The sequence below is a fragment of the Equus caballus genome, chromosome 18, assembly GCF_041296265.1.
Source record: "Equus caballus isolate H_3958 breed thoroughbred chromosome 18, TB-T2T, whole genome shotgun sequence".
Classification (NCBI taxonomy): Eukaryota; Metazoa; Chordata; class Mammalia; order Perissodactyla; family Equidae; genus Equus; species Equus caballus.
In genome coordinates this window covers 16,665,627-16,690,263 of record NC_091701.1, presented here as the reverse complement: position 1 = coordinate 16,690,263, position 24,637 = coordinate 16,665,627, and the positions used below count along the sequence as shown (strand labels likewise).

Genomic DNA, 24,637 nt, shown 5'->3' with positions numbered 1-24,637 from the left:
TAACTTTTGAATTGCAGAATTTCTTGGTACTTTGTTTGTGCTCAATGTGATGCCTTGGTATGGCTACCCCAGAGTTTTGGATGCAAACTTTGTCTGGTTCTTAATGGCTCCATCTCCTTGCCCATGATTTTTTAATTCCTTTAATACTCCTGCTGTTAGCCTTTCTGGTTTCAGATTACCTGATCTTGCTACTATCTAAACCTTCCTTTCACTGTGCTACTAGAATGGTCACTCTTTGAAACTCAACCATTCTGAAACATTTGTGCTATTATGAGAATGTTTAGATCCATTTTCTATGTTGGAACAGGAAATATTTAAAAAGATATATATATATATATATAAATTTAATTATGTCACCAAGCTTACTGGTTTATTCCTTCTCACACTAGAGTTTATCTGCAATGTTCTTGGTCCACTCAAAAAGCTTTCTGAAAGCTTCATGAAGTTCAACATTATAAACATGGCACTTTACCAGGAGGATATATTTCTGACGAGTATAAAGTGTTGTTTCTCAAAAATATGTGTGAGACATATGCACTCAGCCTAGGTCACATCTAATACTTTATAGTAAATATTGTAAAATTGTGTCCTCCATTAAGTCAAGCCTACTGGATCTCTTATTTTCAAGTATGATGTGTTCATCCTAGTCCATGCTGATGTGACAATGGGGATTGGTGCTTCTGCGGAAACTTTATTTATAAGTATGTATGATTTGTTTTGTCTACAATATCATTTGAGGCAGAGAGGTAACTATTTGGGAAGTTGAACTGTCATGTGCTAACTATTAGTTTGTCCCAGGAAATAAAAAAAAATGTGGCCTCAGGAAAGAGATGGTTAAAAATAAAAAGGAAAGGAGAAAAGAAAGCATTTTCTTGCTTTGGTGCAACATCCAATAACTATTGTGTTTGAAAACTTCTTTATATATCATAAGCTTTCTCTCAGCTTACAGAATAGTCAACCTCTTGGCTGGCTGTTACTGCAGACTTTCTTAAATATCCATAGAGAATGTCAATCCTTTACCATACAGATGTGAAAATCTGCAATCTTAAATCAGGCAACAGGTCCTTTTCCAGCATTTACTGGTGTTTTGGCTGCAAACCACTACCCAGGAAGAAATAAAACTTATTATGTGAATGAGAATGAATTGTGATTAAAAAAAAATCCAGGTGAGAGAGAGACAGAGACAGAGAAATAGAGAGAAAGAGAAAGATTTCCTGTGCACTGAAAAAAAGTGTGAACTTGGCTGGAATCAGGGGAGTTGATAGTATCCCTTTAAACTGTGGTACTGCAATTGATCTCTGTATGTTTTCTGGTATTCGTCCCTTTGGAAGGAGAATGAGAGCCAAGATCATTGGCTGTGCTGTGAAGCTGTCACATCTCAGTACTGAAAAGGCACAGTGCAAGTGAATTGAAACAGACTTTAGCTTTCTATTCCATATCGCCAAGAGCTTTAAGGATGATGAACCAAGTGAATGCTTTATTTAGGGCTAAGTGAGATACAGATCCCTCCAGTCTGACAGCGTTTCAGCCTCCGGAGTGAGAAAGCAGAAGCAACAGCAGCAGAAGCAACAGCAGTAGCAACAGCAACAGCAGCAGCTCCTGCTGAAGTCCGGTAAAGAGAACTTGATCTCTAGTTCATCCTGGAACTCCACCTGGGATCGTGCACTGTCCAGGGTCCTGAAACATGAACCAAACTGCAAGCGTGTCCCATCACATCAAGTGTCAGCCCTCGAAAACAATCAAGGTAGGACCCAGATTTTCTCTCCTCTCTCTACTTCTGCATATGTATCTTCCTTTATCTACCTAGCACACGGACATTGGTATGGCAGGACATTGACAGTGGAGATACCTAGTTGGTTTGAGTTTGAATCGAAAGTTGGATCTGAGTGAAGCATTTGGTTCTGTTTGCATTTGTGTGTAGACAGAAAGAGTAGTTCCCACTTAACTATTCTTTTACCTTGTTGACTTTTGATTTTTTGACTGAGAATCTGTCAATGCCATATTTCAGGAAGAAAGTTTAGTGAGCTTCTAGAAGAGTTTCTAGTCCACATTAGTTTTCTTGGTGGAACTGGTGAAGAATTTACAAACTACTGGAAACAAATAACATTTTAAATACAAATTTGATAACAGTATTTCATTGTCATATGGATTTGGGACTTTTTATCCTTTCCAAAGAAATGTACATCCTTCATTGTGAGAATTGAACTGGTGGTTATACTAAAGTGACTATTGTAAGTGAGTATAAAACACATGTTCATGTGTATGCTATCATATAACTCAAAATCAGTGAGATAATTGGAGACATTCTGTAATTCAGGTGCTTATTTTAAATTTGAGGCTTGTATGATATGGTTAAAGGAAAAGGACCAAGCTCAGAATTTTACTATTCTGTTTTATTTTTAAGTAATGTTTACATCTATTTCTTTGTTCGTATTTGGGATGTTTTCACTTACAAGGACACTTATAAATAACCAGAGTTTCAATGAAGGAGTTGCTCTATCTTGCCACTTATCTGTATTAGATTATTATCTGTGTGGATGCTTTGCATCTTGGGGAAAAGTGATGGGTTTCTCTGGAACTCTTTTACAGAAAAAAACCTGATAAACTGGTGGATTATCCTTAGTTACTGCAATCTCTAATTCACGTACAATTGTAAACCTTTTACTGAGATTCCAAAATTTGAGCAGACTGGCTTTTTATGATTACATTGCTTTTTGGTTTGTATCTCAAGCCTTTGAAAATACCACATAGACTGTAATTACAAGAGGAATCTAATTTTCAGCAATAAGTCTCTTTCTTGTGAACTTACCTACCTTTTGTTAGAGTCTTTCAGTGATAAATAGACCATAAACTGAACATTTTCCTCTATTTATCTGCAATTATTTTTAAAAGCAGTGAGGTTTCCAGAATATATCAAATGATGCATAATTAGACTCCCATCATATGTAAACACATAGAGTTAACTGAAATCATGAAGAACCCAAATTTAGACAATTTACACCATCTCTAATGGCAAAAGCAAGATGTTTTCAGGCATTGGATTTTCTGCAGTGTCCAAGTTTAGAAATAAAATGCTGAGCTTTAGGATTTAAGTTTTTCTCTGCATGTCAGATTCTCACATATGTCAATTATATAAGTATACCATCACCAAACAATCCTGAAACAGTACATACATGACAGTCCACATTGAGATATATAAACTCTAGAGGGAAATATGTGTTGTAGCCTAAAGTTGGATAGAATTATGACTGGCTTATCTACCTTTGAGTATGTTTAGAAAACCATAAAATAACCAGTGGTTTTCTGTTTAAGTGTTTGAGGTCATAAGAATCAAGTGTTTTATTTACCCTTTTATTTATCTGTTAAGGACAAATGAGTGCTACTTTCTGGGACTCAAAATCATTGCCGTATTGGTACTCTGGCATTGACTGCCCTCAGACAAACTGTGGAGGCAAAAAAAAAAGTGTTTCTAGTGTAAGGGTTTTGCATCATCTTGCTGATCTTGCAGATGCTGTTTTTTCATTCTAACTGCAGCCACTGGATTGAAATGAAAGGCATCATAAAAATCGGACAACCCACCACTTAGCAGTGTATTATATTAATGGCTTAATGAAGGAGTCTTGAATCAAAGTTCTGGGTGATTTGTTTAATTGTACAAGTTAAGTTCTTTTGTTCCCCCCCTTGATATTGCTCTGGGGAGTAAAAGATGCTTGTGATGTTCATAAAGTATATATAGTTGCAAGCATTAAACTATTAAGGGAGTAATTACTTGAGTATTTTTCAATTTGCAACGGTAAAAAGGGATGAGTGGAAAGCTCTCTTACTTCAAATTATGTGCTCAATTATGAAACATTTATGGCTTTTGGAATTTATACTAAAAGTGGCTATCTATATTTAGGTAATGCATTAGCCTATGAACAAAATGCAGTAACAATCTAAGAAAAAACTCTGTGATGAGAGGTTTTTGGAAAGCTATGAGATATTAGAGCTCAAAAGACTCTTTGAACTTTTACAATCTATGTTCTTTTGTTTTAAGCATGGTTTTTGAGAGTTAATTTTTCCCTCACTCTTAAAGTTACTATCTGAAAGTTTTAAATAAACCTCCCTTATGGAATCTGGTTGGCCTGCAGATAATGATAAGTGACCCACTTACTTTGGAGCTCTGGAAATACCCAGATACTTAATAACTTGTAAATTGCTCCATTTTAGAAATTCTGAAACCTCTAGGGACTTTTCTCCCATAGTTCAGTGTAATAATCCTCTCAGGAATTGTTCCCCATTGTCAGTGTAGTAAACACTGGCTGTTCCTTCTCTTGACAGTTTAACTACTGCTAAAAAGAATGTAATGGGAATGAAAGAAAATGAATTGCATTGACTAAAATTAGCTTTAAAGGCCAAAATGTGTAGGAGGAGAAGGAACAGGTGTGTGTGTGTGTGTGTGTGTGTTTTCCCCACTTGAAGTTTAAAAAATGATGATATCTGCATCGGGTCAAATTCAGCAACTGTTGCCAATGAAGATTGCTTGTGGTCATTGTGGTGGCAGAGTTGGAGAAGGAGGGTTGGAGAGGAGTCATAATGGAATAAAATGTTCAACATTATTCAGCTGGCTTGACATTTCTTTTTGGCATTCTCCAGCTCAACCAGTCCCTGACAGATTTTTTTCTGATGTACTTGAGCAGGTATGTTTCTATAGTGAAAACTGATAAGAAAGAACAGAGCAGAGAAAGTCAAATAAAGGTGCCAGGCATGTTCTCAGATGACTTTGGACGGAATGCTGAATGCAATGCACTCATAAAACCCTCTCTCATTTCAGAGTTTGTAAAGCAATAAAACTTTTCCTGAAATGACTGCAAATCTTCCCATCAAGGTAGCAGTACTCTAAAAAGAATCTCACTCTGAGTTCTGTAATGGAAAGTTTTAAGGACTCTCTGGGAATGCTAAATACAGATCTAATCTTGGCTTATTATAAACTTGGTTTCTGAAGAATTGTCTCCACGTTGGGCAACAAACTTGGATTTTTCTTCCCTGTCTTGGCTTCTCTTATTTACACTGAAAGCAAATTAAAACCTCTAGTTAAATCTCTAGTTTTGGTTTACTTTTTTTCCAGTGGAATTGCAAATTTAGAACTTTGCTTAAAAAAGTGAGAATTTTTTTATGTCTTTCATATTTTAATATAAATCTAGCATCTCTGTATTTCTAGGGGTGGTAAATGAAATCATCTATCCTTTTTTTGAAGTTAGAAGTTGTGTGTGAATTAACGGGGTTGGTGATTCCTGGATCAGGAATCATATATATTTTATTTTATTATGGATACTCCAAAATATAGTACACATATTTCTCTACTTTTCCTGTCTAGTGACCCTTTTCTATCAGTCTCTCTCCTTCCCTTCCCTCTTTTCAAAACCTGCCTTGTTTGTTCTATCACTTTCTTCACACTCAGGTTCCAAGTTCTATGCAGAAAAGAATCCCAAGATCTAAAAGTTCTAGGTTCTTTGTACATACTCCTGCTGGAGTGGCTGCAATTTTTGCAAAACATATTTGAAGTTCTCTTTAGGATTTTTATTGTCTTCAAAGTAGAACATTTATGAGCAGGCAAATTCTTCCTTTTCATGATAATTTTGACTGCCTTTTATATTGAAGCGTTATTATGCAAGTTAAGGCTTTTTCCCCTTACTACGTCTAGCCCACAGCCTCATCCAAAATTCTAGTATAAGAAACTGGAGATAAAATAAGGGAGCAAAAGAGAGTGAAAATCTTATCACAAGTATTTTTTATTAAATCTGTAGACTCAAGGGCATGATGGTTAGAAAATGATTTCTGTCTTTAGCAAATTGGTATTTTGGGTTGTGGCATTATGATGAGTTGACATGGTGAGATTGGCTTGGAATTGCACCCACTGACATCTTACTGGTTGTTAATTCCACACCCTTTGGCTAAAGAATGGGTACCACCTCTGTATTTCACATGGTACTTGGGCTAGTGTTGCAATTTAGTCTCAAAGAGTATTTCATAATTAAATATCCAAATTACACCCACAAAAAATTAGCAATACAAAGAACACATAAGAAAAAATTCCAGCTGTTTGTGTTTTCATAATGTCATTGGCACATTGGGTTCTTGTCCCCCAGGACAGAAATCAAGAGAGTCAAAAACCTGCAGTAGAAAAGTAAAAGCTTATTAGCTTGTACACAAGGGAGGCACAAGAGAACTAGTGCAGAAAGGAAAGGGGCAAGTGACTGGCTTGTTAGGGAGAGGGATGGTGGGGCTTTTTATTACACAAAGGCTGGGGAGGAGCGCCTTGTCATGGCATGTAGAGGTAGGGTTTTTCTTGTGCTTGCACTGTTGTTCGACATGCTATCACATGTGATGCATGTATTGTTAGCATGCTAGGTGTCCACCCCGGGTGTGATTTTTAGTATGATAATGGGGCTGGGGTCACCTTCAGACAACTCCTGGGTTCAGGGGTGCATGTGTAAGGCCAGGAAAGTCCTGAGGCTGCAGAATGTGGATCTTGGTGGTGTCTATCTAATTCTCTTAGCTTGCTGATTGGTTGGGGCTTTATCTTGTTAGGCCAGGGGCCTTGCGGATGACTACCTCGTTAGGCTGGTTCCTGTCTCAACAACATGCAAAATGTAACATCCCTCCAATTTCACTATTATGTGAAATTCTAAGTGCAAAGATTATAATATGCTTCTATAGTGTACCTTGTCTTAGAGAGTCTTCTTAGTCCTAATCCTAAGGACTTTAGTCGTAAGGGGAAAAGAGGAAAGAAACTTTATTAAATTATGATCTCAACACAGACTCAGATGTACTAAAGGAAGAGTTATCACCAGTATTCAGTGAACCCTACAGTTCCACTTGGCAAGGTACAGATTTTCCTTCAGCATTAGGAGAATGGGCCATTCTCTTAAGTGGTGATATTTGAAAAAGCCAGGAGAGAAGACTAACAAAAATTAGAAGAAGGATGTTGTATGTGTGAGAATTTTTTCTCTCTCTTAGAAATGGTCTACATCTTTTTAATTATTCTGACACAACTTCCTCTTATGCTGAAGGCAAAAATCACAGCCTGTGATAAACATGAATAGAACCACAAGTTAGAAATACTGCTGATGACCAATTTATAGTCATTTACGATTTGCATTTATGACCAAGTATTTAAACTTTAAAAGATTGTAAGACAATTTTATTCCAAATGATTATAAATTCAACTGTTTTCAAAAGGAAGTGTTCAAGATTTTTATTTTCTTTTTAATAAAGAGTGACAATGCTAAAACAATTGGTAAGTTTGTTACTTTATTGTTTTTTTCATAGTAAAATAGCAAGTTTATTTTTTTTTATTTGACATTTATAGTGTTTGAATGGCAACTTTTACTTTGAGGAAGTATTGTCATAAAATGTATTTTTGAGTAAATCAGAAAGGCTTTTGAAAATATTTAATATTACTTTATTTGCTTTTTGGAAAAGTAAGATATTAATAGTTTTCTGCAAACTCATGTTTTGGTCAGGTAGTAAAAATATTCTTGATGATAAATTTGTGATGACAAATCACTAATTGTCCCTGAAAAGATATGGTTCTACAAATGTAGCATGAAATAAATAAGCTCAAGCTGTACTTCTCAAGTGTGGTCCCCTGTCCAGCAGCATTAACATCCCCTGTGAACTTGTTAGAAATGCAAATTCTTGAGCACTACCCAAACCTAATCCATTAGAAACTCTGGGGGTAGGGCCCAGCAATTGGTGTTTTAACACGCTCTCTGGGTGATTTGACATTAAAGTTTCAGAAACACTGAGCTAAAGGACTACTAAATAAGACACACTTGTGCTTGTCTTCCTGAAAGTATGGTCTGTGTTTGGATATCACAGATGGAGCCTGACAACTTCAAAATGATGCTTAGGGTTATTAAATAACATAAATTCTATGAAATTTGAGATCTCATTGGGTGCATCTTTTTTATCCCTCACAGGGCTTACTTGACACAAAGCCTTTCATATAGCAGACATTGAATAAATTTTTGTTGATTATTAAATGATTATTAAGTTCTATCGGCTTTTAAATGAACTAAATAAATGTTTAAGACCATGTAAACCAAATTGGAAGCCTTGCTCTGTTTTTTAAATTTATAACAAATTTCTCAAAAAAGTGTATTGACATTTTGTTTGGCTTGCAATGGTTTTGTTCTCTGACTTCGGTTTGAGGCCATCTGGCAATCAACACTTTTTGGTAACTAGGGAGATCCATAGTCACACTAAATAGAATGTGTGCTGGACAAGTGTTTCCCTTCTTGCCAGCTTGAGCTGTAATTTAGCAACACAATGGTAGTCAGAAATATCACAATAGCCTTTCTCCTCTTCATAAATGTTCTTTAGCCCTTGGATACGTGCCATGCTGGTGGGATATAACTGGCAACAATATACCACAGTTGGAACAAAACTAATCATCATTTTCAAAACTGACCTCACATGGACAGACCTGGCATGGTGTTACATTAGCAGAACTAGATTTAAGCTGGGAGGTAAGCCCTGAAATAAAAGAAGTTTATCTTCTGAACAGGCTTATCTCTTGGAAATTCTTCACAGAACTCATATTTTTGTGTGTTTGTTTTTTAGTTATGGTCGGGAAGAAAGATCGCACCTACACAGCCCACCCTACTACCTGCAAATGGAGCAAAAGGCAAACTGGTTGGGTTTTCCTTTGGAGGGTCATTCTTAACTTGAATTCTCACTTTCCCTGCACCACAATGAATCATGTGGCCTTGGGGAAGGCAATTAACCCTGTTGAGGCTTTTCTTCCCACTAACAGAAGGGCAATAAACTTAAATTATCTCCCAAAACAAAAATGCTATGTAAGTGCTTTGTATTATAATTTGTTCTAGTAGCAATTTTTAAGGGATATGACATTTTCATAGAGAGGTGTATAGTGAGAATCAATTTTTATGACATAAAAGCTGAGAATTTTATTTGCAATTATTATTAACTATAATGATGATAAAAACTCATTTTGAAGTCACCAGAGAGCTGAAAAGTATCTTCTAATATTGTAGTAACATCTGCAAGATTTCATCATGGACCTATACCAGGAAGGTAGAGAAAGAAGGAGATTGAGTTTAAATGCCATCTAAAGGAGTGATTAATTCAATAAAAAATGCAATTACTCATCCATGTGCTGTGCTACAAAAACGGGAGATACATGGGATAGCTGCATGGATTGTACATGTGGTTGAATTGAGGAAAAGTTTTATCATGATATGGATACAGCCTTCCTACTACCTCTGGACTCACTGTTTCCTTTGCCTCATCTACCTTTCCACACAAAGGTGCTTTTAACAAACTCCTATCTTACTTGAAATCTAATATACAATTTACTTGGTGAAAGTAGTCAGACTCCCCTAGACAGACAGGCATGATCTCAACTAACCACCTATATTCTCACATAATCTTCTCTGTATCTGCTTAATATCAATTAATGTTCTGAGTTATAACTACTTGTTTCCACGTAGCTCTCTCTACTAGCTCATAAAGGGCTCTAAAGGGTCTCCGTCTTTTACTCTTGGTAATTCTGGTGCCTAGCCCAATATATAATGCCTAAAAGGTGCTCAATTAAGATTCTTTGAATGAAAGTCAAAGAAGGCTACAAACTCATTTGTCTTCCCAAGAGATGCAGTCTGACTTTAGAGTTCAGAAACATACCAGTCTTCCATGACTTAAGCAGAAGAAACATTTTACTTTAAAATAGGTAAACAATGTTTGGAGAGATGACAAAGGGGACAACAGATATGCTAATCCTCTTGAGGATGAGTGGCTTCTGTAAATCAAAAGCAGGTTTTGCCTTATGAATGTCCTTCTACATTAGGGTTGAGGAAAGTCTGACTCCAAACAGAGACATTCTCTGACTGTCTGTTTTGGAGCTTGGGTTAGCATAGCAGAAACAAATTATTGCTGATGATAAAGGATACGGCATTGTAGGGGGACTATTGGCTTTGGCACTTTAGTGAGGTTTTTTCTACTCAGAAACCTTAATTTCTAAGATGAATCACCACTGTTGGATTGAAAAACACCACTTCTCACAACTCTGGTTTCCAGGATTTTTCCCTAAGTAAAATATGCTCCACTTTATTTTAATGGAAAGTAAATAGCATGAAAGTACTTATTACATTTAATAGATGGACCCTTTACTTGAATAATTTTTTTGAGATGGTGAATGAATTAGGGCAGAGAGACTAGGCAAGACAGATATTCTTGATCAAAGAAGGACAGCTATGACAACATTTTTCCTTTATGTATATCCTCTGAAGGAAATAAAATCAGATAAAAGAACACACTTAAGAAATATTGACTTTGGTTATGGGTGAGCATAGCATGCCTGATGGATAGAGACTTGGACTTGCTCTTTCATTGTTTCAGTCCTTCAACATTTAGTAAAAGAGGATTCAAATATGGATAGAGTGATACTGTTTGTTTTTAAGGAGGACAGCCTGGAATACAAATGAATACAATTACAGTATAAAGTGATAAGTGCTAGGTGGGGGAAATACAAGGTTTTTTGGGAGCATTCACAAAGCCTAAATCAGAATGCTACATAGGAGTTAGATTGATAAAAGGGAAGAAAATATTCCAGGCACAGAGAAAACATGTGCAAAAGATAAAGAAACAAGACAATGTAACTGTCATGAAAGCATTTATTAGTTGAGACTGACTATATTGTAGAGTGCAAGTGACTAGGAGGGGTAGGAAATGAGGCTACAAAAACTTATGGGGGGCTGTATTTCGTGTTATCTTTCAGAATTTGACTGTATTCTGAGGGCAACGCTTAGAGGCAAGTAGTGTAAAGACAAGATCATGAGATCTAAATTCACGACCCAGTTCTGTGACCTTGGGACCCATTCCTGAGGTTTGTGTCTTTAGGTAGAAAGTAAAGATGGTGACACATTCCTGGTTCCTCTTTCAGGATAATCTAAATGTAAGATGTTATTAGCCAGACAGGTGTTCCTGTAGGTAAATCTTAACAAGAACAAAAGATTTGTTCATTAGCTTGATTTAGTACCAGCTACTTTCATGAATGCTAATAATAACTGGTCTTTAAGTACTTAAATTTTGTGGCGACGTTTTAGTACCAAGGAGTCTTTTTTGGCTAATGACAACCATTGAGCTGTACCAAAATTTTCTCTTTCAATATCTGAAGATAACATAAAGATAACCATTTTTATGGTATATTGGTTTCTGATTGTCTTTTCAATGCCCGATGGTGCATGAATGACCTCTGTTAGTGGCGTTAGATGTAAGCATAAGAGGTGCCTGTAAATTTCAGATGTAGAGGTGGGAAAGTTCTTGCCTTCCTACTCTCCTAATAACATAAGCCATATGGTGTCTTTAGTACAGACACCTTGGGTTTCTTGAAGGATCAGGTCCAAAGGTCTCTCTCAGTGACTCACATCACTTTTCAGAGGAGTCAGCAAAGATTGAAGCACATTTGATGTGCTGCAGTTCTACAACCGTAAAATTTTAGATGTTTCTTGGAGAACTCTACGCTGGACTCTCATTTTGCATACAAGAAAGCTGAGGATTACAACAGGAAGTAGGTGAGCTGAGATTTGCCCCATGTATTCTTTTAAACAGGAACCACACACACACATATATAAACCATCATACAGGATTGTCTCATGATTAACACTTGGTATGACTACAATGGTTTTTCTCCCCTTTCTACCCCTCACCCTTTAAATGATCATGGTCCTTTGAGATCTGGGGTAAGTTAAAAGAACATGTAGATTTTATTAGTCAAGGTGCTTTTAGTTGAAAACACCAGAAAATTCTAAATGAATTGGTTAAAAGAATGAGAAAAAAATGATAATTTCACAAAATAATAAGTCCCTTGGTAGAGCACTTCAAGGGTCAGTTAATTCTGTGCTCAAATAGCATGACCTTGGACCCACGCAACTTGCACTATTCCATTTTGTCTTTCTCAAACTATCTTCTGTCGTGGTTACTATACACCTGCTCCAGTTCCATAATTGGCCAGCAGACATGACAACTGATAATGTTCAATAGACAAAGAGAAGTTTCTTCCTTGGAGTTTCTTTCTAAGAAAGAGTCCCACACAGGTTTCCCCTCAACCCTTGTTGCCTAGAATTAAGTCCTACACTAATTCGGTATCCATTGCACTTGAAGATGCACATGGTTAAGTGGAGGAAATAGAGGAAGAGTTTACTCAAATAAACATGGGGATCTGTTAGAAACAATTAGGGAATTTGGGTGGTTTGGAGGGAAGAAACCAAAAATATGTACCACAGAGATCAGCAAGAAAGATTTTGGAATTTGATGATCATATAATGTATACCATACTGCTAAAGACAGGCAAAACTGTGGTTCATGCATTGTTTCAACAAGGTGTGATAAACCAAAATATAACATTGTCTCTGATTTCTTCACAGCAGAGACTTTTTCCATCACTTTTGAGCAAATGAGTGGGCAGTTTGTCTTCTTTGATATTAAATGACTAAGTATCTGAGCAATTTTTTTTTTTTTTTGAGGAAGATTAACCCTGAGCTATCATCTGCTGCCAATCCTCCTCTTTTTGCTGAAGAAGACTGGCCCTGAGCTCACATCTATGCCCATCTTCCTCTATTTTATATGTGGGATGCCTGCTACAGCATGGCTTGATAAGTGGTGCATATGTCTGCACCGGGGATCTGAACCGGTGGACCCTGGGCTGTTGAAGCAGAATGTGAGAACTTAACCACTGCACCACCAGGCCGGCGCCTCCAAGCAATTTTTGCTTTGTGTTTTCATTTTGTTTTTTCTTTTTCCATGTCTTTGGGCTTTTTTCTCTTTGGGTAAGATAAGGGGAAATAATGTTGATATTCTTCGTCAAATAATTAGGGTTGTTCAGGCCTATCACAGTGACCTCTTCTCTGGTACCTTTAGGGCCTTGGAGCCCTCAAACCCTCAGGAACATTTAAACACCCAAATGCCTCCAAGGTTAAGAGGTAGCATAAAGTTTATGGTTAGATGTACAATTGAAACTGTGGTAACCAGAGAGACCATGCCTCATCGAAAGACATACCAGAGCAAACCCAATCCCCTTCCCAAAGAAATATCTTGGCGGGGTACTTATGATGGGACCATAAAATCTATAGGATCACACCAGAAACAATTTTAAGAGGGGCTCAGGACCTCTGGCTTGTGTGCTGTTGATAAATACCATGGATTTAATTACTAGATGCTGAACACCAACAGACTTCTGTCTCCCACCAAGTCCTCTCCCTTGACTTCTATTCTTAGATGTTGCTCTTTACTCAATATTGTCACTTAGGTGTCTAATAGATGCTATAAACTTATTATTGAATCAGGACTTTTGATCCTTGCTGCCTACCTCTCTCTCAGCTAATTTCATTAAACGATACCACCATCTTCTTTTCAGAGGCTTAAGCCAAAGCCTAAGGCTCATCTTTTTTTCTCTTCTCTTCAATCCACCATCCAATCCATCAGCAAGTCCTATCCATTCTACCTCCTAAGTGTATCTCTAGTCTAACCACTTCTCTCCACCTCCACCACCATCACCATCACCCCAACTCCCTGCACACTCACATTTCACCTGGATTGTGGCAACAACTTCAGAGGACTCCTGGCTTCCAGTGTGCTTCACCATAATTAACTCTCCACTCACTAGCTGAGTGGTGGTTTTAAAATGTTACTCTAATCACTTTGCATACCTGGTTTAAACTTTAACTTTGCTTTAAGAAAACAACCTCAGATCCTTAACCTTACTCTTATGACCTTCAGCTACCTGGTCCCTGTTTTTCCTTCTAACTATATTGTGTCCCATTCTCTGCCCCAACCCACTCTCATGACTATCCTCCAGCCAAATGGCCTCCTTCCTGAGCCTGAAACAAGCCAAGCACTTTGCCATACCATGGTCTTTGTGCTTGATGTTTCCATCGTCCAGAACACTTTCTCCTATCACCTCCCGTAGCACCTTTCTGGTTTGAACTTGGGCCTCTTCTGATGAACCCTGCCCCTCTAGGTTGTGGTCACCCTTATGTTAGTGCTGCAGAAGCTCATAACCAGAGGTGATAATTGTCTTGTGTTATGCGGATAGTGTTGCTTCTAAGGTCTACCAGACATGGGGGAGGTGAGTACTCTTACCTCCCTGAAGGCTTTTAATCTTTGTTATCTTCTCTATCAGGACCCTTGCAGAAGAAGGTATTTTATTATATGTTTATATAGGTCATACAGGTCATTTTACTATTGATCTTTTGTTTTATAAAAGAACATTTCTGGATTCTGTTTTCCAATTCTTTGCTTACCAATGTGTTAATTCAACACATATTTATTGAATATACAATAGACACAATGTTACACAAGTGAGGATACCAAAAGGCATACACACAGAGCCAGTCTTTAAGAAGCTTACAATCTAACTTCTTTCCCCCTCTCCTTTCACCTGGGATGGAGGAGGAGGACATGGAAAACTAAGTCAGGGGTGGAAATAGAGTGTGAATGTGCTCTGGGAGATCAGAGAAGGTGCCCCTTGCTCCAATTTGTAGAAAGGAATAACCTTTGAATTGAGACTTGATGAGGAAGCAATAGGATCTTGGTGAAGAATCTGAGGAGAAAGGGATGTTCCAGATGGTGGAATGTGTAAAAGCACACAGGTGAGGGAGACCACCACCATCATCATCATTGCGTCATGAACACACCATGATACACATGGTTCTAGGTTCCTTTCTGAGATATCTCTAAATCCCATGGTGACTGAGCAAGGAGGGAGTTCTTCTTCTCATTTTATAGATAAGGACATTAATCTTTTCAATGTCTCCCAGACGGTAAGAAGTGGAGCTCGTATTTGAACTCAGATAAGTTTGCTATAAAACTCAAGCTGATGGCTCAGGTTTCCTAGCTCCTATTTTAGAGTTCTCTCTGCTCCCCCATGTTCCCATGAGCTCCGAAAGACGTAGTTGCTGTTACCCAGGGCCCTCTGCTGCTTTAAGCCTCAAAGTTAAGCTTACTGTTTTCTCCCACAGGAATGTCTTGTGTCCCTCCTTTTTGCCTGCCTGGTAGATAGTGCTCGTCATTTTGAACTCACTTCACAGGGAATTCACCTCTTCTCTGAAGCTCTGCCTCTTCCTCACTCTCTCCTTTCCAGCCCCAGGAAGACTTCTTGCTTTGTATTTCACTGGACCTGCAACACACCATTGCCTTGACATGTATTTATCTTCTTACCCTCTCCTTTTACCTTTTTCCTTATCCTATCCACCTTCTGCCATCCATCTCATCTACAGCTAGACTGCAGGCTCCTGGAGGCACAGGCAGTATCTCATTTGTCATTGTGATTTTAGTGTCTATTACTGTCCCTGACATGGAGTTTGCACTCAAAAAGGGCTTGCTGAACGAAGGAGTGAGTAAGTGGAGGCCATCCAATATGGAGAATGATATGTTACTGCTCCAGAATATTCTTCATAATATTAATGTTTCCTTTCATTTGGTATATAGTCACATGGCTCTCAATCTGGCAGAAAATATAAGTATTAGAAATGAAGTCAAATGTTCTTTGCTTTTTCCAAGGATTTTCTCCTTTATTGTGCATGTGTGTGTGAGAAAATATAGAGTTGAGTTTTAAAAATGTACATATAGCTGTAGTTGGCTTACTGCTAAGTTATTTCATTAGTGTTTAGCCGGAAAGGTTTTAAAGTGATTTCAAATGTGGAGAAATTATTTTATGTGAGAAGAAAATGTCTTCTGAGAGCCTACTCTGTGCCAGAAATTCTAATACCAACAAATTCATTTATTTTTCACCACTTTCCTCCTAAGGAAAGTAGTGGGGACCAGTATTTTAAATAGTTGGTCTTGGTCAAGCACTCTGCATTCAGTACCTCTTTTAACAGTGCAGGACAGACATGGTCCTCATTCTAGCAAAAAATATCAAGGACTTAATCATCTGAGTAAGGAAGAGGTAAAACCAGGTCTCACGCTGGTCCCTCCTTGTCTCCACAGTTCAAGCCCCTTGCATTAGACTACGTGGTAATATTGCTTATGGAAAATATCCAATTTAAGGGTCTTCCCTCTAAAGCACATAGGCACTTGGTTCTCCAGGCAATCACTGCATATAGACAGATTTGCCTTTGCAAAGTCTCACATTTTCGCTGTCACCACCACACTTTAAGTCCTCATCACATATCACTAACAGATGGGGCCAACTGGAAATAGCAGAACTGGGAACCCAGAATTCAATGAAGCAGGAGAAACAATACAGAGTCCAGAAAGTGCATCTCATGGGAATACCAAGTAAGACATAACAACATATGCTAATTTCAAAGGATAGTCTAGGGTCTGGGAGAGACAAGACATTCAGGAGCAAAATCAAGTTCACACAGGTATGGAAGAACAGTGATTTTAAGTTAATTTGGACTAGTGATTTCTTAAAAGTAGAGAGCCAAGCAGAGGAATCCATAGCAATTTGGGCCTAGCTAGAGCCAGAGTAAGAATATCAGCAACAACCACCACCAGAGAAACGTGGGTGCTCCAAGTATTTGCAAAACACTTTTAGATAGTTTCCTATTGAATGCTAACTGCAATCCTGTAAAACACATATACTTATTGTCGATAGGATATAACAAAATGAAGAAGGAAATGTGTGGTGTTGGAATAAGAGTAATAGCAGTATGTAATGAATGAGGTATACGTTATACAGTTTTATAAATTGCAATAAATTTTGGAAAGGCAGCTGCCAAGAATGTGGTTGTGATTGTCTAGACAAATACTTGGAGCATTTAAAATGCTGGGCTGAATTTTTCCTGGTCTGCATAATAGGGCAAAGGAGGCGGCTTACATTCTGGATACCATTTGAGTGCCATAGACCAAGGGCATAGTGAAGCTAGGACCAAGGGAGGCAAAGACAGCAACAAATATCATGTCACAGTGCACGTGTGCTGTTCCTGGCTGCTATGGTCATAGAGTCCCAGTTCTGCTGCTGACGGCACAATAAGAAAACCACAGGTGAAGGTACAGAACAGTTGGTAGAAGTAGAGCTATACATGTCCTATCTAGCTTCATCTTGGGGGAAGATTTGAGAAAGAATTTGAAATGAGTTTGTGGGATAGACCAAGAGTAAGATCTAGTGGGGGGTCTTGGGTAAATAAATAAAAACTGAATGTTCAAATGATACCAGACACAGTGTATCTGTTGTATCTTCCACAGAGACTGTCAGTCAATGAAATAAACTCACGATTTCCTGTGTCCATTTGGTCTCACTTTGTCTAACTCAGAATTTCTCAACCTCAACCCCAATGATACATTGGATCAGATCACTCTTTGTTGTGATAGCTGTCCTGTGTGTCGTAGGATGTTTAATAGCACCTCCGGCCTCCACTTGTCACTAGCACCCTCCCATTGTGACTAAAAGGTCTTCAGACATTGCCAAGTATTCTCTGGGAAGCAAGATCAGCCCTGGTTGAGAACCATTGACCTAACCGGTGGCCATTGTTACAGGTGAGGGAAGTCTGGGACTGGAAGTAAATGTGTCTCATTCTGGTCTTGTGGCTTTTTTGAATTGAGAGCCACTGTGACAGTCTATCCCAGGGCCTTTCTGATTCTGAGGTTGGTTGAACCACCCAAAGAGTGCTCAGAGTGTCGAATAATTATCAGCCAGCATTTATGGAGGGAGGAATTGAGTCAGAGAACTAGAACTCTGTCCCCAAATCACATGGAGGAACTGACGCTTGAACTCCAGTCATAACACTCTGTAAACTGTCTCCTTTCTCTACAAGTGTCTTTTATCCTACCCTTTGCCTATCCCCAAGCCTTAGGTATTGAGGAAAAGGCAAAATAAGTAGGACTTTAGGTCCTCCTGCATTTCCACTCCATCCCTGCTCTCACCTTGACCAAGCAGCACGACTATCATGATCCCATGTGATAGTTATTAATGGTCCTGTTAAAACAATAGCATATAAAATCCTCTACATTACCCTTTATGCCTGATTGGACTTAGGGAAGACAAAACCAGTCTTAACCCAGAGAAAAGCTCAAGAATACTCCTCAGGTGTTGTTGGAAACCTGTTTTCAAGAGTAAGGCGGGCTGAAGTTGCAGGGATGTTAAGTTTGCCAATGTACAAGGTATAAAGTTATAAGGACTGGGACCCAAAAAGACTGTTTCAACATCCGTTCCTGGTCTCTTTCCAGAAGGGGTCATTTTCTTGCCTCCGTATTTCACTCTCCTGGGCTACCCTGAGCTATTTTGCAAGAGTTTCTCCTGACAGAGCCTTGACAAATTGTACCCCATTCTTGAGAATGTAGATTCTTATCCTGGTAGCATCTTGCTTGCCAATCTTTGAGTTCTATATTAATCCAGGAATTTCTAACTCTTTCACTTTTCATAAAATAGGGAGCATCTCAAGGCAGGAAGAATAGAGCTTGACCACTCACGTCTCCCCTATCTGCCTATTATGATATCTGAAATTCTACATTTTGAGACTGACTTTGTTAAATAAAGAGATTGACTTTCCCAGTTAGCATTTTCTGAAAAGCAGATGAACTTGAAAATTTTGACATATGTATATTTTGTCAGCCAAAGACAAACTATCTATTTCAGGAGGCAATATTGCATACTTGTTAATTGTGTGCTTTGGAATCAAACTGCCTCAGTTCATAGTCCAGGTTGCCATTTTTATCAATATTATCTTAGATAAGTTTTCTAAATTTTTATGAACCTTGTTTCCTCATCTGGAAGGTGGGGTGATAAAATTCTCTATATTAGAACTATGGGAATTAAATGAGATGATATATGTAAAATATTTTTTTAAATGCTCAGGAAGTAATAGCCAACTCCATTGTTATTACTACTTTATTCCCAGGGGCCATCCTCCATGCAGGTTATAAATTAAAGAGATCATTCATAAAAATAAATGCAATTTTGGAGATTATCTTGGCAATTTCACAATCATCTCTGAGTTATTAGAAAACAAGGATTATAGTGAATAGATCAATAAAAGCATAACTACAGCAAGAAAAAATGTTATTCAATGAATTATATTAAATCATCCTGATATGAATCAAATTCTTACTGTAATAAACATGTACAGTGCCTATATTAGACATTTTAAAATGTGATACACTTTTCTCCCTATTATAAATCCAGTCTTACATGGATTTGTAGGCTTCTAACAGAATTTCCATCTTGACTATGAATTCCAGAGGACCAAGGATTTCCAAAAGAGTGAATCTTGCCTTATGTGTTAGAACTTTCAAAAAGAAGTGTAAATGTCACTAAAAGTTATAGCAGGTATTTGACATTTTAGATATAAAAACAGTTTTTTAAAAACTGGATAATTAGTGTTATTTACCTAAATAAATGTCTTCTGACCAACATTTTATTATTTTCTTAACCTGAGTCTTCGAAAGAGGATAATAATATAGTTAAATTGCTACTACCTTTACTAACTGAGTAAATTCTAGACATTTTAAGAAAAGTGTAGGACAGAGGAGCTAAATAAATGTCTGCAGAATGAATGTTGCAACGTTTGGTTCTTAATGGCTGCCATTCCCTACCCCATGCATGTTCTTACTGTTGCTGTGACCTTTTCTGTTAGCCAGCTGGACGTTGTACTACTGGATGGTGTAACCAGTGATCTGGCCATCGTGACAAGGCAGATTTTGCTCTAGGGATCTAAATTGTTAATACCCACATCCTGATTTTATTAGCCAGTGGTACGTGTTACACACTGCCTGGCGATGTCGGGGTTAGAATCACCAGTCTCCGTAAGCAGAACTTCCAACGATCTAGAAAGACACAGACCTGTGGAAGGTCCACTTACAGAGGCCGGTGTCAAAAAATTCTGTGAGAGGTGAGGGAAATCATACATTTTCTCCTTTCCTCTTCCCTGGTCTTCTGCCATTCTATATAATACACGGAAAACCAATGGCAAAGGGAATGACCTCTTCTCAAAATAAGCTGTGTTTTATTCCAGAAGGATAAAAGTGATTTAAATTAAATAGCAATGGATAATCCCTTTGTTTATCATAAGGCATTGCCATTCCTATACTACATTTTAGCTATAAAATCTTTACATTCATAGCTATTTTCTCATTTTAACAATAGTTGTTTTCTCATTTAGGTGAGTTGTTTTCTCACCTAGTTTAAGACCTTATGCTGTTACTTTAGTAATGCTATGTCCATTTTTTTCTTCTTCTTCTTTTCTTGAGCTGTAGTAAAGAGAGTCACATCCTGCTGTCACCATGGCTTACCCCTGCCGCTCACTCCTGGGGAAACTGCTTGGCTGCCATGGCCTGTGTAGTGACAGGTTATGCCTTGGTGGACAATAAGCACAATGGGATTAGAGCCATTCTCACTTCCTGAAATGCTGTTGCAAACCATCTACCCAGGTGTGTTAAACCAAGGAAACTGTCTCTATTTTCTCTTGCAGATTATAACCAGCAATATGCTATGATGATAATGGGGCTGGATATGAAAACAGAGTACTTTATTCTGAAAATCATTCCATTGCAACCAAATACATTTAAGATGATTCCTTTTTAATTTTTTTTTTAAATTCTAAGAGTATATGTTTGTGTCAAAATTTCTGAGGTTGTTTTCAATCTTTTGGAAACTCCCAAACAAAAGTTCAAAGCTGGTAAACCTCAGTCCTTTCTTATATTTTGGTACACTACTGACTATTTACAATCTATAGGCATTTTGCATATAACTTAAGATTAGTTGATATATCTGGATTTAATGAAGTCACTCCCTCCCTACAAAAGAAGCTCGTTCGTCTGAATTGCAGTAATTCTGAACATTTAATGATTTGGATGCGCCTACTCTGGCTGCATAGTTAAAAGAACTGCTGAACAAATTCACAATTTAAACAGGATCACACAGAGTGCACATTCTAACTACTTATGTAACAAACTTTCTCAAGCTCTCCATTTTAATGAAAATATAGAACACTGAGCATTACTCTTATCTATTCATTAAAGACCAATTCTATTTTAGGTCCTTTTTTTCTACTGTAAGCTTTGTAGCTTAGTTTGTGTTACTCTCTGCATATGAAACTAATAAAACGGCATCTTTTTCAATTGACATCAGCCTTTCACTAATTCAGAATGCCTATTCTTTTAATTAATCCAAATTAGAGATTATGTTTCTCCCCAAACAAAATGCCTCCTTACAGAAATTAAATGAGAGTTTTTGACGAAATGTTCCCTAACAGAGAGTAAGTAATTGAGATATAATTGTTTGCAGATGAAAAATAACTGCCACTTTCATGGCAAATGTGAGTTAAATGCAGATGATTTCCGTGATTATGATGTGTTTTATGTGGCTTTTTACACCGCTGTTTTGGAAGCACTCACAGTAGCGGGTGAGGCAAAAGCATCTTAATGTTTGTTTTAGTGTTTGGCAACAAATACAGTCTATAAAATATGTAGCAGTTAATATTAAAAGCTCATGCCAGATCGTGACATAAAGAGTTTATTCAATCTCTTTAAACACATCAATTTAAAGCTTCATCTGAATGAGTTCTCGTTTAGCATTTGGGTTTATTATGATTTTCAGCAGGTGAGCCGTGGGCAAGGTGGGAGTGTGTGTCCTCTCCCCTCTTCCCTGCCACTGGCACAGCCTGCAAACCGAGAACTCTTAAGGAGCCTGCCTTGCTCCTTTTAAGAGCACTGCTGGTGGCAAGCACCTTCAGTGCCCACAAGGTTTGCTGAGTGAGCCGAGCACAAACAACGCTCCTTTTGAGCCTTCTAAGTGGGAAGGAGAAGATGGCGAGAAGTACCAGGCCTACGAATCTCTCCTGGTCCCAGGTCCCATTGGATCACCAGGAGAGAACAATTTTCTTTGTCATGCTTTTGTGTTTTCAAGGTTGCTCTTAATTAAGATTTGATTACTTGCCTCTCTTCACCAAGTTCCCCTTGCCATACATTCCTCACTCCCGATAATAATCCAGTTCCTTTTAAAAATCAGGTAGTACAATTCTTTATTATGTTGCATTACATGCTTGAAGAAAGAATCTAGAATGCTTTAAGAAAGACGCAATGATGTCTTGCTGGTGCGGGGGGCCTGTGCATGAGGAGACAAATGCTTGCTTTTCATTTTGGTCAGATATCTACTAGCCTTGGGCAAGTTATTTAAACATTCTGAGACTGTTTCCTCATCTCTAAATTAAAGGATTAGAAACAATATACAGAAGTATCTGGTGTATATCAAATATGGCAGAAGATAGCTTCAACACTTAGATATAAGAATGCAAAGAGGAAAAGAAACAAGAGGAAAGAAAGAGGGAGCGAAATGAGAGCTGTATGGAGGCTGGTGGGGTGGTTAGGAGATAATGAGGCCTAGACCACCTAAGATACAGAAGTCCTCCTCACGGATGGAAAGGGAACAGGAATGTGGTATTCATCCAGATTCATCACAGTTGAGAAATAACTGGGACAGACTGTGCTGATGTCAGGAAAAGGCAGGAGCAGGATGATCAAAGCAAACACATCTGGAGCTTTATTAGTACAGAACATTGTCCTGCACTGCAATGTAATTTTCTCCTTTATAAAATACATCTTTATTTTAGAGTAGCTTTATATTTACAGACAAGTTGCAAAGATAGTACTGAGCGTTCCCATATCCCTCAACCCAGTTTCCCTTCTTGTTAACATTTTACATCATTATAATACATTTGTCACAATTAAGGAGCCAATGTTGGTATGTTACTATTAATTCTGTACTTTATTCAATTTCATTAGTTTTTCCCTAATGTCCTTTTTCTGCTCCAGGATCCCACTCATGATACCACATAACATTTTGTCATTATGCCTTCTCCTCTGGTCTGTGGCAATTTTTCAGGCTTGCTTTATTTTTGATGACCTTGACAGTTTTGAGGAGTCCGTTATTTTGTACAATATCCTTTAAGTTGGTTTTGCCTGATGTTTTTCTCATTGTTAGACTGGGGTTATGGGTTTGCAGGAGGAAAACCTCAGAAGTGATTTGCTATTCAATTCACATTACACCAAGGGCATGCATATGCTATCAACAAGACACTACTGATGACGTTAACTTTGATTGCCTGGCTAAGGCAGTGATTCATGTTTCTCCATCGTAAAAATGCTCCCCTCCTCTGCTTCCCACACCGTACTCTTGGCAACAAGTTACTAAGCACAGCTTACACTTAAGAGATGGGTGATTATGCTCCATCTCCTTGAGGGGGAGGTATCTACGTAAATTATTTGAAATTCTTCTATTCAGAGATTTCTCTCTTTTCCCTTGTTTACTTATTTAATCCTTTATGTTTTTTTTTTAAACATTTTATTTTTTCCTTTTTCTCCCCAAAGTCCCCCCGGTACATAGTTGTATATTCTTCATTGTGGGTCCTTCTAGTTGTGGCATGCGGGAGGCTGCCTCAGCGTGGTTTGATGAGCAGTGCCATGTCCGCGCCCAGGATTCGAACCAACGAAACTCTGGGCCACCTGCAGTGGAGAGTGTGAACTTAACCACTCGGCCACGGGGCCAGCCCCTTAATACTTTATTTTATCTGTATGAATTCATGGATGTTTATCTCATACTTTGGATTATAGTCCAATACTACTTTATTTTGTTGCTTAAATTCTTCCAGTTTTGGCCATTGGGAGCTCTTTCAAGTTGGTTCCCTTGTCCTTTTGACATACTGTCATCATTTTTGTTTCTTGAACATTTCCTTACTTTCTGACACTACAAGATGCCCCAGGCTTATCTTGTTTATTCCCTGTCCTGGCCATAGCATCAGCCATTTCTCCAAGGAGCCCGGATTCCTTTTATTGGAGAATAGCATTACAAACCAAGATCTGGGTGCTAGATGTGCTTGTTATTACCAGGGTGTTGTTGCTTATAGGCCTTCCCAGCAGACAGAGAAGGAAATATGTGTGTATACTAACGCACGCATATATATAATTATTTCTATTATATATTTGTATGTATCTATATTAAATATTTAAACCTGAGTTTGTACTGCTGTTTTTAACTCTAATACTATACCACATGGATCAGTCTGGACTTCCCCGTTTGCTTGTCTGTAACCACTCACTCCAACAATGAGAACCTGACTTCCACCAGTAGTCATCCATTTACTTTCTTGTTCATTTCAGGTTTAGATGTACAGTGGTTTCAGAATTTTTAACTCATATCCCCTTGAGAAACAACTTTATCAATTAGATTACTGTGCTTATACATAGCTGTTTTTGTCTCTGGTCTTATACTTTCTAGTTATTTCCAAAGTTACTTAGGTCAACACCTTTTTAATTCACATTCTTCAGTCAGGTTATGTGATATTTTATACAGTTAGATTCTTTCGTCACAGTGTGCATTCCATCCTGAGATCCCTTAACCTACCAGTTACTTTTTTAATTTGCATGGATTAAGATTCACTCTTTGTTCTGTAAAGTTCTATGAGTTTTGACAAATACATAGTGCCATGTATCCACATTATATTACCATACAGAATATTTTTACCGTTCTTAAAAATCCCCTATGCTTCATCTAATCAATGGTCCTCCCCTCCAGCCCCTTGCAATCTTTCATCAGGTTTTTGTCTCTATAATTTTCCCTTTTCTAGAATGTCATAGGAATGGAATTATTGAGTAAGAAGCCTTTCCAGATAGGCTTCTTTCACTTAGTAATATGCAC

The 24,637-nt window shown here is 37.9% G+C and overlaps 1 protein-coding gene across 1 annotated transcript in view; it reads left to right on the top strand.

Annotated features, from left to right (window-relative positions):
- Positions 1 to 952: 952 nt before the first annotated feature.
- Positions 953 to 24,637, top strand: part of DPP10 (dipeptidyl peptidase like 10) — a 1,231,994-nt gene continuing 1,208,309 nt past the window's right edge. The window contains exon 1 of the mRNA XM_070241800.1: positions 953 to 1,744. Within this exon, the coding sequence (XP_070097901.1) occupies positions 1,685 to 1,744 (60 nt within the window). The 5' untranslated portion in view covers positions 953 to 1,684. The remainder of the gene's footprint in view (positions 1,745 to 24,637) is intronic.